This window comes from Vicia villosa, linkage group LG3 (assembly GCF_029867415.1).
Source record: "Vicia villosa cultivar HV-30 ecotype Madison, WI linkage group LG3, Vvil1.0, whole genome shotgun sequence".
Classification (NCBI taxonomy): domain Eukaryota; kingdom Viridiplantae; phylum Streptophyta; class Magnoliopsida; order Fabales; family Fabaceae; genus Vicia; species Vicia villosa.
Window position 1 is genome coordinate 178,444,985 of NC_081182.1, and position 17,815 is coordinate 178,462,799.

At 38.1% G+C, this 17,815-nt stretch overlaps 1 protein-coding gene across 1 annotated transcript; it reads right to left on the minus strand.

Annotated features, from left to right (window-relative positions):
* Nucleotides 1–558: 558 nt before the first annotated feature.
* Nucleotides 559–2,519, minus strand: LOC131659451 (uncharacterized). Its single transcript, XM_058928640.1, has 2 exons — nucleotides 1,430–2,519; nucleotides 559–887 (listed from the first exon to the last, which is right to left on the minus strand). Exons 1-2 carry the CDS (start codon nucleotides 2,517–2,519, stop codon nucleotides 559–561), a joined length of 1,419 nt encoding a protein of 472 aa, XP_058784623.1.
* Between the last annotated feature and the right edge of the window lie 15,296 nt (nucleotides 2,520–17,815).

Genomic DNA, 17,815 nt, shown 5'->3' on the forward strand with positions numbered 1-17,815 from the left:
GAAAGGAAAACCAAGAAAATATAATGATGTGGAATATCCAGTTTATGTGTTACGCCTTGCAAAAACGGAAGATCAACATCCCTCTCATGATCTTCAAGTATCTCACAAAAGCTGTTATGACCTCTCGCCATGGCAAACCCTTCTGTATTCCTTATGTACGACTCTTGTCCCATATTTTTGTTAAACTAGGGGTAGCTAGGAGGCTATGCATAACAGGGTCCTTTAGTGCTTTCGATGCTGAGAGTTGCCCCCGCTAAGCCTGGAGGACTTGCATCTTCGGGTCATTTAAAGAGACTTTGAAGACTTTGTAGGCTCTTATTTTGTTATCTTTTAGTAATGTTTTAATGTATTTGGGCTTTACTATATTAGCCCCTTTTGTAATCCAGGCTTGAATATGTTAGCCATCTTTATCAATGAACATATTTCATGGGTTTATATGTTGACTTAAGCATATCTTCAGCCTTTCTCATTTGCTTACTTTATATTGCAATTCTGCTAAGAATGAAGCCATCTTGGCGAAATATTCACCATTTTAGTTGTAACGTTAATCTTTATTCACTACGTTTTCGCGATCTTAACTTCATGCATAAATGGTTTATATATCTTTAAGCATTTCCCATTTACTTTTAGGATTCTTCGATCCTCTGCTAGTTCTTCTATCTCATATGCATTGTTTGAAAATGCTTTCAAAACTCGAAAAGGTCCTTCCCAATATGGAGACCGTTTCCCTAAAGCTTTATTCTTTTTATCCATAGGTAATATAACTTTCCAGACTAAATCATTTGAGGTAAAAGTTTTACCTTTGACCTTTTGGTTATATGCCCTCGCTACTATTTCCTTTTGCCTCTTTAAGACTTCTAACGCGCGCAGCCTCTCTTCGTCTAGCTCTGTCAATTCATTCATCATCATTTCCCAATATAAGTTATATGGGATTTCTCCTTGTTTTTGGATCCGTACTGATTGTAAGTAAATTTCGACAGGCAAGACTGCATCATGCCCAAACGTTAACTGAAAGGTGTACTATTCGTTGCTTCTTTAGGAGAGGTGCGGCAAGCCCAAAGTATTTGATCTAATGTCTTATGCCAATTCTTTGGTTTTGTTCCTACATGCTTCTTTATTAAACCAATAATTTCTTTGTTTGCTGCTTCGACTTGTCCGTTAGCTTGGGCATAGTAAGGCGTGGATGTAAGCAACTTGAATCCCATTTCTTTTGAGAATTCTTGCATCTTTCGACCAGTAAATACTGATCCTTGATCTGTTGTTATAGTTTCTGGGATTCCAAATCTATATAATATTTGTCTTTGAATAAATTCTATGACCGTTTCTTGATCTACATTTATCAAAGGTACTGCTTCGATCCATTTAGTAAAATAGTCGATTCCAACAAGAATGTACTTCTGTCCTTTAGATGAAGCAGGTCGAATCTCACCAATTAAATCTAAATCCCAACCTCTAAATGGCCATGGCTTGATAATTGCGTGAAGCTCACTTGCAGGGGCATGTTGAATTCCTGCATGTATTTGACATTCTTGACAACCTTTAGCAAACTCTATACAATCCTTCAGCATGATGGGCCAATACATTCCATATCTGAAAATCAACCATTTCATTATATGGCCTACTTGATGTGCCCCACATGTTCCACTATGAACGTTAGATAATGCCAAGTACGCTTCGTTCTCACCTAAACATTTAAATAAAGTACCTTCAGGCATTTTCTTAAATAGCTTATTTCCCATGAAAACGTACGACAAAGCTCTATACTTGGTTTTCCTGTCCATGTTCAACGAAGGATTTTTAAGATATTCTATAATTGGAACTCTCCAATCTGTGTTTGTTAGAGCATCAATGGCCAATACTTCGAATTCTTCTTCATTATCATAACCCAAACAATTTCTCTCCAAGTCACTTGGAGATAGCCTGGTTGCCTTTGCTTTCCCTCTTACTTCAACCAATTCCTCTAGCTTCTCCTTTGAAATCTTATATCCTGAAGCTATATGTGCTAAATCATTAGCCTCTTGATTTTTAATTCCAGGGACATGTTTTATATCTATGTATTTGAATTTTTTAAGCAACCTATTTGCAATAACGAAATACATGATCAGGTTTTCCTTGATGCACTTATACTCCTTCATTAATTGCTTGATTACTAGTTCTAAGTCGCCCTTGATTTCGACCCTGGTTACCCCCAATTCCAACAAGGCTTCAAGTCCTGCTATCAAGGCTTCGTATTCTGCCTCATTGTTAGAGAATGAAGGTCCTTCGATTCTATACTTAAGTTTTGTTGGAATTCCATCAGGCGAAATCAGTAGAACCCCAACTCTACTGCTTTCTTTATGGGTGGAACCGTCGAAAAATAATCTCCGAGGCTTCAACTCAACTAGGAGTTGAGGGGTCTCAACCTCTGCGTGATCTACTATAAAATCTGAGACTACTTGCCCCTTCATAGCTTTCAAAGGCATGAAGGCTAAAGAGTACTCAGTTAGGGCTAGAGCCCATTTGCCAAATCGACTGTGCATTATTGGCTTAGATAACATGTACTTGATAACATCAAAACGAGAGGAGACATTGATCAGTGGTTTTTACACATGTTTTTACTGTTATTTTTAGTTGTCTTTGAAGTATTTTATTTTATGATTTAATTCATTATTCGTCATTTTATGCTTTGGTATTGTATTTAAGTGTTTGCAGACTCAGATGAATGAAGTGGAGAAAATCAGTGAAAAAAGTGAAGAAACTGAAGAAAAGCACATCTGCTGGTCACACGCGTCCCCAGACGCGTTTCTCAAAGCTAAACTGCAATTCTCTGGTCACACGCGTTCCAGGACGCGTCTCTCAAGCCTAAACGCGTTTCCGCACGCGTCCCATGCCTTGAGGAGAACCAGAAAACCTCCCTCTGCTCAAACGCGTTTGCAGACGCGTGTCACAGGCCAAAACGCATGTCCACACGCGTCCAGGAGTGCAAAATTTCAAAGGAAACATTCCCCCTGCCAGGACGCGTCCCCAGACGGGTGTCATTTGAGCCAGACGCGTTCCCACACGCGTGTGCACGTGAAGATTTGGGCTTTCTTGCTGAAAAGCCCAGTCAGACAGAAATAAAAGGACCAGAATGCGTTTGGACAAAGGTTGGACAGTTTTGGGGTGCGAAAATACACTGTGAAAGGCTGGAGAACTCAGATTTGATGCAAGGATTGAAGAATTCTATGAGCTTTTGCCATTGAAGATTGGATTTCCTTCATTTATCTGTAATGTCTACAATTAACACTATGTTTTCTGTTATTTTTATGAGTAGCTAAACCCCCCATTGCTAGGGGGTGACCCTGATTCTGATTGTGATGAATTTATTCAATTGATGCAATAACTATTTTACTTTTCGTATTTGTTAATTTGTTCTTCATCCGTTAATAATGCTTTATCCGTCGGAAAAACGGATTCTGAATATGAATGAATAGTGTAGCTGGACGACATATTATTTATGGACATGATTAAGAACATATAATATATATATCACCTAGGACTAGGGATATCATATTGTAACTGAAATTTCTTGTTATTGGAATGCTTGATCATAACCGTAATTATCTATGGACATAGTAATTAGGTTGTGAGGTCAAAGATCTTTTCACTAAGGCCTTAGGATTAGATACTCTAAAGAACCGGTAATTAACTATGAAAAGCATGTTATTGTATTGAGACAGAGAATTCGTTGCATGAAGAATCATTCACCGTCCCTAGCAATCTACTCATCTCTGTTCATCGTTCCATTATTCTGTTTATTTACTTTATTTGCAAAACCAATCAAAACAACCTTTTGAACTTTTGTTTAATTGAAACACTGATAAAACTCTATATCGTCAAGCAGTCTTTGAGATTCGATACTTGGGATTTTCCCATTACTACTACATAGGCAAAAATAGTACACTTGCTATTTTTCCGATCAAGTTTTTGGCGCCGTTGCCGGGTGTAGCGGGGAAAATCTGATATCGAAGCCATGGGATTGACTCGAATCAATATTCCGTTTTGAAATCGCCACCGCGCTTTATTTTTTCAAAGGAAAAGGGAAAAGAACGTAAAACCCAAAGTTTTGTTTTTAAAACAAGAAAGAGAACTCAGGTTCGGGTGTTGATTATATGAGGGGAAGGTTTAAAGCACCCCTCATATCCGTGGTACTCCACGGGAACCTTTTTGAAAATCTGTGTTGTGTGTGTGCTAAAAAAAAAACGGTTTGTTTTATTTTTAAAATAAGCTCGGCAAAGCGTTTAGCTTTGGGCCTACATACCTCCTCGGTGCAATGGAGAAGTCAGAGCTAATGTAGTTCCGCTTTTGGGAAAACGTTTTTAAAACGAATAAACACTTTGTTGTCGTTAGAGAGAAATACTCAGCCATTGATCTTGAGCATGAGAACAAACAAGTTCTTTGCATCGCAAATGAAAGAAGGGCTCCAACTCGGATAAAATCAACGAGTATGCCACTAGCTCTCTCACGCGGAAAAGATCTCGTTATTATCAATCAATTTCAAAATCGTGGGGTATAACCACTCGTTTCGACAATTAACGGTGTCTAAACTTTTGAAGAAAAGCCACTAAGGGCGAAAGATATTTTTAAGAAAAAGGTTTTGAAAAGATTGCAAACATAAGAATATTTTGGAAAAAGGGAGAAGATTTTGAAAATTTAAGAATGGGAGGAGATGAATATTTTCCAGCGTCAGTCTTTCTACGAAAAAGGTATGAAATTCTGAACTTCAAGCAAAAGGAAGGAGAGTCTTTGGGGGATGCCTATAAAAGGTTCAAGAGGACTTTGGTGGCATGTCCGACACACAATATGGACAAAACTGAACAGATGCAAATGTTTGTGAACGGGCTGAGAATAAAGACAAAGCAGTTAATCGACACAGCAGCTGGAGGCTCATCAAATTTCACAACAGCCTCTGGTATCATCAAGATCATTGAAGCAATAGCTGCAAATGAGCATTTGGAGCTGTATGATAGGTGTGCCAGTAAACCAGAAGGAATCATTGATCTCAAGCTGGAAACCTCAAAAATCCGAGTTGAAGATGCAATAGCTGCAGAGGTTGAAAAAAGATTGAAGGCTATGAATATAGGTACACAACAGGTGGCTCAAGTGCAACAAGCTCAACCTGTAATCTGTGAAATTTGCAGTGGTCCTCATCAAACTGTTTGTTGTGTTGCGACTCCCAAGCAAATTGAAGAAATCAAATTCTTGAGGCAAAATAATCCTTATTCTAACACCTATAATCCTGGGTGGAAGAATCATCCCAACTTCGCTTGGAAAGATCAACAACAACAACAAGGCCCTCAGAAAGCGGAGTGGGAAGTAGCTATCGAGAGATTGGCTGGACAATGCATTCAATTTCAAGAAGAGACAAGAAACAACCATAGGAACACCACAGCTTCAATCAAAAATCTAGAAGTTCAGGTGGGTCAAATAGCACAGCACCTCACTCTACAGGCACAAGGTAACTTTCCGAGTTCAACTGTGAAAAATCCGAAAGACCAAGAGAAGATTAATGCAGTTACAACAAGGAGCAAAAGAGTGGCTGAATCTGAAAAAGAAAAAGAGGAAATAGGTGACCCTATGGTAATAGAGGTGGATTTGGAAATAAGAGAAAATCCGAAAGAACCAGAAGTTGTGATACCACCGGTTAAACCAGTTGAAGAAAAAATGCCAGACATCAAGGGCTTGGAATCCTTATATCAGTGCCTTGGAGTAACGGGCAGAGTAACGGCTGTTTTCGGGTAAAATCCTTATATCAGTGCCTTGGAATTAACCATCAAGGGCTTTCAAGGAAATACCTGCACACATAAACATACAACAGAACAATGCCAGACAGACAGAACAATCACAGGATAGCAATAGAATGAGTCCAGAGGTACTAGGTCCATAAGTCCGAATCTCTAAAGTGCTAGGGATAGTAACTGATAGTCCAAAGAGAGCCTTATGTATTTTTTAGATTTTGGTTATTTATTAGTGTTTTAGCGAAAAAATAAAGTATGGTCCAAGTGGACAAAAGAAAAATAACAGAAGCATAAACATATGTCCAAGTGGACAAAGAGAAAATGACGGAAAGTAAATATGATGAAATAATAAAGTAAAGCGATAAAGCGAGAAATGTAAAGAGCGGTAATATAAAGAGCGGTATAGTAAAGGTGCGGAAATTAAAGTTAGTTGTTAAGTGTTAAAGATAACCATCTTGAAACTTGTCAAGTATGTTATCAAAGTTAGTAGGAAGATCCATGGTGAGTGAATGATGTACTCGGATTTAAATTCAATGGGGTTTATCAGAAGCTTGATAGAATCATAGCGACTACACGATAAAAACCTCCACAAGTCTTAAATCAACCGCATACAATTCTCTTCCATATTTGATCTTTTTTATTCGGGACACGAAATATTGCGCTATGTTAAGCAGATCGCCAAGTGATTTATGTAGAAATCACCCTACAACGAGGCCGGTCAAAACTTTATGTGCTAATGCATGCGAGAAGAACGATATGTAGATCGCCTTCCGAAAGCAATACCGCACGAAAAGAAAATAGGTAACGATCTAGTCTTTACTAAGAATCCATAAGAATTCTCAAAGTATTAAGACTTTCATCGATCAAAAGAAAAAAAGGAGAAGGAGAAGATAAAATGCATAAAGATAATCAACTCACACTATCATTAATATCATTCATCTAATATTATGGATTTGGTTCTTTCAAACCTATCAACATCCTAGATCCAATGATATTAATGAAATGGAGGAAGAAGAATAAAATTCACAAAAGATAATCAACTCACACTATCATTAATATCATTCATCTAATATTATGGATTAGGTCATTTCAAACCTATCAACATCCTAGATCCAATGATATTAATGAAGTGGAGGAAGTAGGAAGCCAAAACAAGCATAAAAAAGGCAAAAAACACATTCTGCCTTACTGGAAATCGATTTACCTCTGTAGGAAATCGATTTCCTGAGTGCAGAGTTCGGTTTTGGGCGCAAAAAACAGAGTGGAAATCGATTTCCCTCGGTAGGAAATCGATTTCCTGCGCACAGTTTTCAAAAAAACAGCATTATGAACTTTGAAACTTGATTTAGGCAAACATACAAACACCTTATGATCACATATCCATAGGAGCCCGAATTTTCCATCAAATCACCATCAAATAGCACCAATATAGCATCAAAGATGCATTGAACACAAGCAACAAAGATCTACATCTTAGAATTGAGAAATTTACCAATTCTTGAATTAAAGTGTTGAAGTAGCTTCAAGAACAAGCACAAAGTGTAGATCCTTCAAGTATGGAGATGAACAATCAAAGAAAAGAGTGAAATGTAGGAGGCTTAGTTCAAAATTAGCAAGATTCAATGTGAACCTTACTAATCTTATGAAAATGAACTTTGGGTGAGGGTTTTGGAAAGGGTGAGAAATGAATTTGCAAGCAATTTTTTGGCTCTCCAAGCTTGAGAAATGAATTTGCAAGAACTTTTTTGGCTATCAAAAGCTTGAGAAATGAGAGAGTAGAAGGCTCTATTTATAGAATTGGAGCAAGAGTAGTGGCAAATTGGTCTTTTTGTGTTTGGTGATTAACTTGTGTTTAATTGGTGATTAAAGTGGCAATTAAATGGTAAAAATGGTAAAATGAGGTTAAAGAGGGTTTAATGAATGAGTTAATTTTGATGAGGTGGAAAATTGATAAAATGATCAAATAAAAAGGTGCCAAAATGATGTCAAGCTTCCCTCTTATATTTTTTTTTGAATTTTGCGCACAGGAAATCAATTTCCCACAGGGGTAAATCGATTTCCACCTTCAAATTTTCAAAAATTGTTTTCTTGCACTGTTTTGATTTTTTGCCCGATCTTTCACCTGTAAAATATAAACAAAAAGAGACAAAACATATATTTTTGATTTTTGGTTAGTATAAACAAATAAAAAACTATAAATGCTCGATAATTCCCCTCAGAGATAATCACAGTATCAAAGATAAAGCTTCACAATGGTGCTCTTGATTGATGATTGAATGCAATTGATGTATGATCTTATGGTCAAAAATTGGGGTATGACAGATGCCCCTATTTAAGTTTCTTCGATTTGGAGATACGATGATTGGAAATCTTCGTTTTGACAAAAATCGAAGAGACTTAAATATATAAAACACAATTTTTGAGCCTAAGATGCAATGCAATGTTAATGAATGCATGTGATGATAGTAAAGCATGACAACACTGGAGAGTAACAAGTGATCCACTAGGGAGAACAAATGTCTTGCTATAACTCCGCTGGGGAGACAAACGTCTTAGAAGTTCCACTGGGGAAGGCAAGACTTTGTTGGAGAGACGGAACTTTGGTGGGAAAAGAAACTTCTCTGGGGAAAACACTTCGTGTCAGAGAAGTTATAGCATCACCTTTCGCGCTTCAATGGTTGACGATGAGCTACCAACTCAATAGTTGAAGGTAGAAGAAAATTGAATTACCGCCTCAATGGTTGACGATGAGCTGCTAAGAACAATGAGTTGCCGCTGAGAATAGGGATCAACTTCTTCTTTAATCAAGGACATGGCTTGAGAAAAGGAACTGGATGCAAACTGTCACTTACACTGAAGCGACTTGCCATTTGCTGACTTTGCTGAGGAATCTTTAAGCAAAACGAACTGTCTTCGTGAAGAAGGCTGCCATTCGTTATCTCAAAGGGAACAAACTGTCTTCTGCTGAAAGAGACTGCCATTTGCCGACCCTGTCGAGAAATCCTTAAGCGGAACGAACTGTCTTCTGCTGAAAGAGACTGCCATTCGTTGACCCGTCTTAGGAAAAAGTGAGCAAACTGTCTTCTAATGGAGGAGACTGCCATTTGCTGACTTTAAAATTAGAATTCTTAAACGAACTGTCTTCATGAAGAAGACTGCCATCCGTTATCTCAAAGGGAACAAACTGTCTTCTGCTGAAAGAGACTGCCATTTGCCGACCCTGTCGAGAAATCCTTAAGCGGAACGAACTGTCTTTTGCTGAAAGAGACTGCCATTCGTTGAGCTTCTTCCATTTGGAATCAAGAAGTTCATAAAGTATGAGAGATTATCACTTGATTTGAAGATAAGATTGATATGTGGAGACGCACAAACTTGCTCAAATAAAGAGGCTTCAATTTGTTGTCAACCAAAACATGATGGGGATAACACAAGTTGCTCAAAGTCAAAACCTGCCCCTTGCTTTCAAGCACATCATTGCTGGAAAATAAATATTTCGATATCTGATAGGAACATCAATCACAAACAAGTTCTCCATTATAGAGGAAAGCATAATCCTCAAGAGGTGCAAAATAAATGCCTTCTCAATCTAGGTTTTCCAGCCTAGAGAGGTTCAAAATAGTATTGTAAGAGACCAAAGTTCAACTCCAAGAACAAGCTGGATAGAAACGGTCAAACAAAGCTTTGCCCCTTGAGGAATAAACTCAACTGGGGATTAATTCCATCCTGACAAATGAGTTGAGGAGGAACACTGAAGAAAAATTCTTCCACGAAGAACAAACTCAGTGGGGATTATCAATCTCTACGAAGATTTTACAGATCATCTTCTTCTTATCAAAAAGATTGGACAACACATCAAGCTCTATTAGGGGGAATCAGAGAAAATTTCTTTGGAGAAAATCTCCACTCTGAACTTGCAGAGGAAATAAGAAGTTAACATCAAAGCAAACAAGTTAACATGCGGGGGATTTTAGTTCAAAACTCAACACAAGGTGAGAAAGAAAACCCAACAGTCAACCGTTGTCTCAAAACTTCTTGGTAGAGAGTGACATACTCTGGATTAATCATGGCAACAACCTTTGTACTTCAAGCTAATGAGGTGATCAAGGTAACTTCTGATTCACAACTTGCCCCAGATTACATGGTCTATGAAAGGAAACTACCTCAAAAAGGTTCATAGAGATCCTTGGCGTCATGCAGACTTGGAATAATCTGCCCCAGATCAACAGATTTTTGGAGAGATTTGTCAAATCTCGACGTAGCTGCCCCAGATTGACTAAACTTGGCACATTCTTTTACTCGACAAAGTGTTCGAGCTTTGCCCCATGATGGTAATCAAACTTGCAAAAGCATTATACTGGGAAAACAACATGCCCCTGGAAATGTTTTAGTTTTCTACTGATAATCAGATGTAAACTTCCTGGATGTCAAACAAATGTTTACAAGCAGAAAAATGTTTATTTTGAGAATGATAATGAAAATGCAACAATTATGTAAGTCTTGAAGTTTTATTGAAAAGATGTCACAAAACCTTGTGAACGAATCACTGGTTAAGGAATGACATTGATTTTTGTATGCATATTGTCATACCCCAAAATTTGCCCACACTTTTTAGTGACAAAAATTTTCGAAATTATTTTTAAAATTGGATTTTTATAAAATCTTGGATTCATTTACATCGACATCCTGAATTTTAAAAAATATTCGATTTAAAGTCTATGTTAAAATATAGTAGTTTACTCTTAAATTACTTATATTTTAATAGAAAATGCTAGCCGACGCTTCATACACTTTCAATTGCCTTTTTATTTCAAACAAATAACATAGCACAATTGGTAAGGAAGTAAGGCTTGCAAGCAAAAAGTCACAGGTTCAATTCCCGCTTGGTGCATTTTTATGTATTTTAACTTTTTTTTAATCTTTTTTACACCTGGACGCACCTGGACACAAGTACGTCCAGGTTCTTAATCTTGTTCATCAAGGAAAGTCCATGGGCCTTTGGGTTGGATCATTTCCTTTTTAGGATCGATCTTGACCTAATTTCAGTCTATAAATAGTGGCTCTCCACTCTCTCATTGTCATCAACAACTTTCTAAACCTCTTCAACTAACAATTTTTCTAATCCTAACCAACAATTTCCCAACAATTTTCTAAACTTCCTCTCTCAACAACTCTACAATTTTACAAACCTATTTTTAAAGTTTTTTAAACCTTTTTGTTTTGGCCGATGATTTTCGTATGAGGCCCCAATTTATTTTTTTATTTTCAATCATATGATGATCATCTGATGGTAATTTATGTTTGAATGTATATTCTTTATACTAATTTTTTAGATCAATTTTCTAACCCTTATCTCCATAGTACAATTCACGTACAACAATAGTTTTTCATACGCAATCTCTATTCACAATGTATATACTACACGCATACTGTATATAAATTTTTTCATAGTTTCTAATAATTTTCTTTTCTATTCAAGTGACCCTTGTTGAAAATTTTGTTTTTTACATAAACATGCCCATGTTTTACACCATAACCAAAACAATTATCATCACTTTCTGCACATAAGTCAAAAATCTTCATTCAAACTTTGACCATAGCCTTACTAACATCACCATAACATTAATCTTGACACCATCGTCCACTTTAATTTAAAACATAATATGTGAATATCAAGGGCACCGGCATCCAAAAAACTACAGAATTAATCTCTCCATTCATTCAATAATAACAACATTTTATTTGATTCTCATTTTCTCATGACAGTGTAAAACAGAAGCAATGAAGAAGTAGACGGAAACCACACCGATGCGATGCACAGCCACCTCAGCCGCGAGATGTCAAAGACTACACGCAGCGCCCTCAACGTCCCAAGCGTCAATCACCGACTGCTCCCTCCTCCGATCCTGAATCTAATTCCAACCTGCAACTCTAATTCAAATCTTAACTCAAAACATTCACACAATACTAATACAATTTGTGTCATTGCAGGAAATAGACAGAGAATCAAAGAAGAAGAATCAGGAAAGATGAACGCATCCGCTCCACACCACCGACAACTCCCTTCGTTTGTCCCTCAATCCAACGCAACACACGATCACTACAACATCGACATTACCTTCAACAACACAACCTCCGATCTGAACCATTCACCTTCTTCCTTCAATTCAACGCCGCATCATCAAAATCGCACCACTTCAAATTGTACAGCAAGACGAGTCGTCATCAACTTCCAGCCACACCGCAACACACGGGTTCTCAGACACAGCACAACAGCCGTGAAGCCTACCCGATGTCGTCCTCCGCCATTTGCCAATCGATTCAACATCATCATCGATGCAAAAGCAACGGCCTCAAGCATCACTATTCGGTACAATGCTTTCACTCTCACTTGATGCATTATTGTTAAATTATGTGAGTATGTGCTGGTTGTAGTTGTTTTCTTTTATTGTTGATTTTTTTAAAGGTTTGAGAATTGATAAGAGTAAGAAGTATAGAGAAAGCAGATAAAATGGAAGAGGATGTTTGGTGATAATTTTGATGTTTGAAAAGAAGAGAGGAGATATCGATTTTGTTCATGGCAGGGAAAGTATTTTGGTGAGATCATGGAAACAGAGCGTAATATTTTTGTGCAAAGAAGGAGGCGGATCATCATCTTGTTCTTAGGGTTTTTGTGACTTAATTTTCTTCTGGGCCAAAGGCTTAGTAAAGCCCAGATTCGTGTTCCTATGTGCACCCAGTTCGGAGCCATACACCCCCTCCTGGGCAGACTTTAAGAGTTTTTGGGCCAGCATTTTGGCCCTAGAATTTTCTTTTTGTATACCTCCTCTCTATTACATCTTTTGCTAAATTATTTTGTTTTATAGTTTTAATTTTAGTATAATATTAAAAATACAAAAAAATATATTCTATAGTTTAAATTAATTAGTTTTCATATCAAAAACACCAAAAATATTTATTTCATGGATCAACTTCAGTTTCTATTGTTAACTACAATTCACATTTTCATCATCTTTCATCTATTATGTTATGCTTTATCACTAACATTTTCTTATTTTTGTGAGGTACTACACTCTGAGGCGTTGGGTTATGGCATGGATGTTTACAAGCCTTTTTCTTTAAGATTTGTATATAATTTATGCTTTAAGTTTTATTTTGGGGTTGTAATAGTTAATTAGGACTTATCTTTTCGCACATCCCCCTTTTTGAATTATGTACTCCCCTCCCCGAAGCCATGTAATAGCGTAGGAACTTTTACTTTTCCGCAATTTATTCTGTAAACATATTAACTGCTAGTAATTAGGGCGTGTATGGTAAGATAACTATCAAACGCTAGCTAACCTAACTCCAGATTAAATACTCGAATCTAACACACTCGCACCCACTCACCTCTAGGGTACGCCCCTCTTGGTTGCCTTTCGAAATAAGGTCGTGTCCCTCGAATGTAGAGGTACCAATTAGCAAAGTCCCTCGATTAAAAATCATTGCAAAGATCATAAGTCCCTCGATGACCCACGATGTTGCCTACGATAATATGATCTAGTCCCTCGGATGGTTGCCTACGAAACAATGATTGTCCCTTCGAATATTGCTAAAGGTACCTCTACTTGTTGCCTTCAAACGACCACGATAACCCTTCGATGACCCACACGTCCAATATAACAAGGACTACCTACTCCTATATAGTATGGATAGTCCTGGGAACTTTAAAAATTACAGAAAAAGACCAATTAGTTAGGGTAGTGCTCTTAATCTGCCTAGCTCAACAAAAATATCTTTTCAACACTCTTTCGAAAAAACTAAGGCTACGCATTTACGCTAAAGTCCTTATGCCTCTTTTCAACTCAAAACAAACAAACATGAGCTAAGCAGATTAAGAGCCCGTAGATAACTACGGATGAAAAGGGTGCTTACACCTTCCCTTTTCATAACTTACCCCCCGAGCCCGTTTTCTTTCAAAAAAGGTCTTTTTCTGTACTTTTTACCTTTCCTAACATTGGACAAAATAAAAGTCGGTGGCGACTCATGCTCACCGCAACATTTGGTTGCTTATTAAAAATAAAAGTCAGTTCACCGAGTTACAGAACTGGCGACTCTGCTGGGGAGTCTTTAAGAGGGGTTTACCTTAGGGCTTAGTTCATTATAAATGTTTTTAATTGTTTGTTTGTATGCTTTATTTTTAAGGGAATTGCTTGGGTTTGTTATTGTGTGAAAGGTCCTACACCCGGATCTAGTGTACCTTAAGTATGTGGCATGAGACCAGGGAAACTGTACGACATGTATCGTTATGGTTGAACTGGTGGCCACCGTTAGTGCGACGCTTTGGTTTGTCCTGATGGCCCTTGAATCTGATCGAGGAGACATTTGGCTACCGCGTGGTGTCATGAGCACTAATTCTCCCTTAGAACCTTAGTTGAACTTGACTTTGGCTTATAAGAAGTAGCGAGATGGCTGGCTTCAGATTCCTGACTGAAGCCGGTTGATACTCGATGCTACACTCATTGAGATTGGACTCAAGGGATGCTTTTGGCTGGCCGATTGAGTGCTATGTTGAGACAATGCCCGCGAGAAAGATCAAAGATATGAGCACCGTAGAACCCGGTTACTCTTTTAGGACAGGTTGAACCAACTAAACGTCAGTGGGAAGGGTACTTACCTACAGACTTCACGCAAGCCTTTAAACCTAAGGACACTTGTGTGACTTGCTTGTGTGTGATACTAACCCTCCTATTTCCTTGCAGGGTTTGTTTATACCCTAACTGTTTGGTTTCCTTGTAGGATTTGTGTGTACACTAACAACTTGAACTCTTTATAGGACTTACTCGTCCTCATCACCTAACTAACCTTTTTAAAGGATCTCAAGTATTTAGGGCGCACAATTCCAGGTGCTATCTTCAAGAGCCAGATTCCTAACAAGGGGCAAGAGGATTTATTTTCCTCTAGCCAGATACCTTCAAACTCAAAGGTATAGTTCATATCAAGGGGCAAGAGGATTTATTTTCCTCTAGCCAGATGCCTTCAAACTCAAAAGTACAATTCGTATCAGGGGGCAAGAGGATTTATTTTCCTTTAGCCATATGCCTTTAAACTCAAAAGTACCGTACCCCGAATCAGAGGCTATGACCCACTGGATATGGTGAGCTTGATTCATAAAAAAGGACGTTCAAAGATGGAAGTCAAAGTTCTTCAACAAAGCTGCAACTACATTTCAATGTTGCAAACTAAATTCCATAAAGATCCTTGAAAACATTGCATACGCATTTACATACATATCATTGCATAACAGGTTTCCAGACAACAAGTTTCTCATCTTTTTCCTCCAATCCCTAAAGCTGGATACTTACAACTCTTGTGTGACTTCGTCGGAATTTTCTTCCTAGAAGTAATCTAAAGTGTCCTGCAGGTTCAGACGCTGACGCTCAGTTCGTTTTCCACTCTGGGGCACTTGACCATTCAGTTGATTAATGTCAGCCATTCAGAGACAAGATTCAAGACCTAATAGACACAAAGGTTATCACATTCACACCTGCAAGCTAGATTTGAAGTTCTCCTTCGACTCAACGGATCTTCTGAAGCAATAAGTCCATACGGAGAAAATCTCCTCAACTTTTACAATCTCTACATCATCATGCATGTTCATGCGTAGTCTTTCTTGTTTTGATTCAATACTGCTTATATGTCATACTTGTTTGTTTTTGAACTATAATAATGATGGAGTGAATATGTTTGTCTTGAAAAAATTCATTCGCTCTCGCTCTAGCATGTTTTTCTTTGCTTGTGATACCAAACTCTCGATGATAAAGCATGATAACTCCGAAGGGAGAATGATGAACATATAATACCCATAAACTCAAATGGTATGCTTTCGAGTAAAGCCCTGTTGATGATGTACAGGCATTGTTTCAAATCCCCAAACACTGGAGATATAAGGAAGTTAGTCCCTTGTCAACCCCTTTGAGCCTTGAAGTAGGAGTTTCTTTTCTATATGAAAAACCCTCATATTTAACCCAGGGGCAGGGTAGTGTTCAGTTAACCTTGTTGAGCATTCAAAATTCATCTAGAGCTCGCATCTAAGGATACAACAATGGTTACCCTTCAAAAGGTTGAGGAAAGTCGAAACTGCAATGGTCATCTCTCGCATCAGGAGGTCAAAATATGACGATACCACAACAGCTATCCCTCATCAGCCAAGAAATGAGGCAGTCACAATCTCTCCAACAAATCGAAGACATCTCCGGATCATACGACTTGTTCAAAAAAGGGAAAATGAACCGAAAAAAAAGAAAAGAAAAAAAAAGAAATCCCGCTAAGTCAACAAACTTGAAAATGAATGACTTAGGCGAAAATTAGGGCATCCCGCTGGACTGCAAATACAAAATTCAAAAGAATTTGTCCAGGCAAAAGTTAGGGAAACTAAAAAAGATCCTCAACAAAAGGGCAAAGTCGCGTGACTATAAATTCAAGATCGTATGATCAGACATCAAGAATAAAAGGTAGGTGACTGTCATGTCCAAACACCTCGTCGATTCCTCAATCGTCTCAAACTCCTCTCGAAGGATGAATGCTCGCGTCAAGTTAACTGAACTTAGGTTGGAGAACATCACGAAGGGGGTGGGCACCAATAAAATTTTGAGCCTAAAAATCTTTTTTTTTTCCTAAAACCGTGAACCTGGCCACGTTACAATCCTCAAAAGTCCTAATTGAAGCAGGGTTAATTCGAAAGCATACTGTAACGAGAATACGGTAAACCGACTCCTAGGAGTTTTGCTAAAACACTTGAGTTGGTATCACACCACATTTCACAAAAAAAATTGATGTTTTGACATCCTTTCAAAAAAAAATTCTTCTTTAAACTTCAAGACAAACATGCACCTTGCATTAGAATTATATTTCTCATACTAAACATTCTTTGCATATGAACAAGTACTTGACACCAGGAAAGCTTCCATCATGAGTTGCAGATGAAAAGTTTAATCCTCTCAAGGGACAAGTTGTCTTCATAACTCCGTTGAGTTCGATCATGAACATCTCAAATTATGATCACCCATCAGGGGCACAAAAGCAGTCAAAATACTCCATGGAGTAAGCATTCAGGTATCTGGGGAAATCAGGCCAAGATTCAAAGGATCTCACAAAACTGCTGAACAACCAGGAGCCTTCACCCAAGCATAGTTTAAATTACCTCCAACCTTGATCAACCAGGGGCATGATTCTTAAGTTCATGATACAGGGGCATGTTGCTTATGATAAAGTCCCCCTGATAGATAAAGCTGTAAAGGCGTCTCGTATGCCTGACTCAGTCAATCAAAAGTTTGTTTATACAAGGGGCATGACATGTTATTATCTCATTCATCTGGGGCAATCAAGTCAAGATTCAGAGAATCTCTCAAAGGCACTAAACAGTCAGAGAGGAAAGCCTATCACTTGGGGCATGTGCATTAGTCACAAATTCCAGCAAGAGCTATTTAGCTACTAGTAGCAGGCGGTGTCATTATCTGTCTCTCCTTCGAAGTTCTAATTCCAGTAATCTCAAAAATCAAGTATACCAAGTTACCGACTCCAGGGGCAAATAGACTTCCCCATGCAAAGGGCCACATATGGTTGAGAAAATGTTTTTCAACAGCAAGTGACATGGGGGCAATGAAAATTGAAATCTCAAGGGAACTTACCCACAAAGTTGTTTTCACAACAATATCCCCACAGAGTAATCCTCGAGGAGTTATCTTCAAGTAATCTCTTCCCAACAGAGACTTGGCTCCCCAACACTACAGGCTCTCCGATACAATCTTCTTCTCCAACCTGGTTTATTCAAAATCACTGTTCCCAGTAAAGTTGGCACTCACGAAACTTGGTCAGTTATCTATCTCTTATCCCCAGTCAGGGCACATCAGGATCAAATCACTCAAGCTACTTTCATCCCCAAGCGGTAATAAAAATCCCCAGCTGGATATCTTCGAACGGAAGATAGGAATTCTCAACACAATCACCTTGTCATCATCTCCAGCAGCATACAGAGATTTATTTTCTCAACCAGCAATTGCTATACAAAGTTACCTATATGC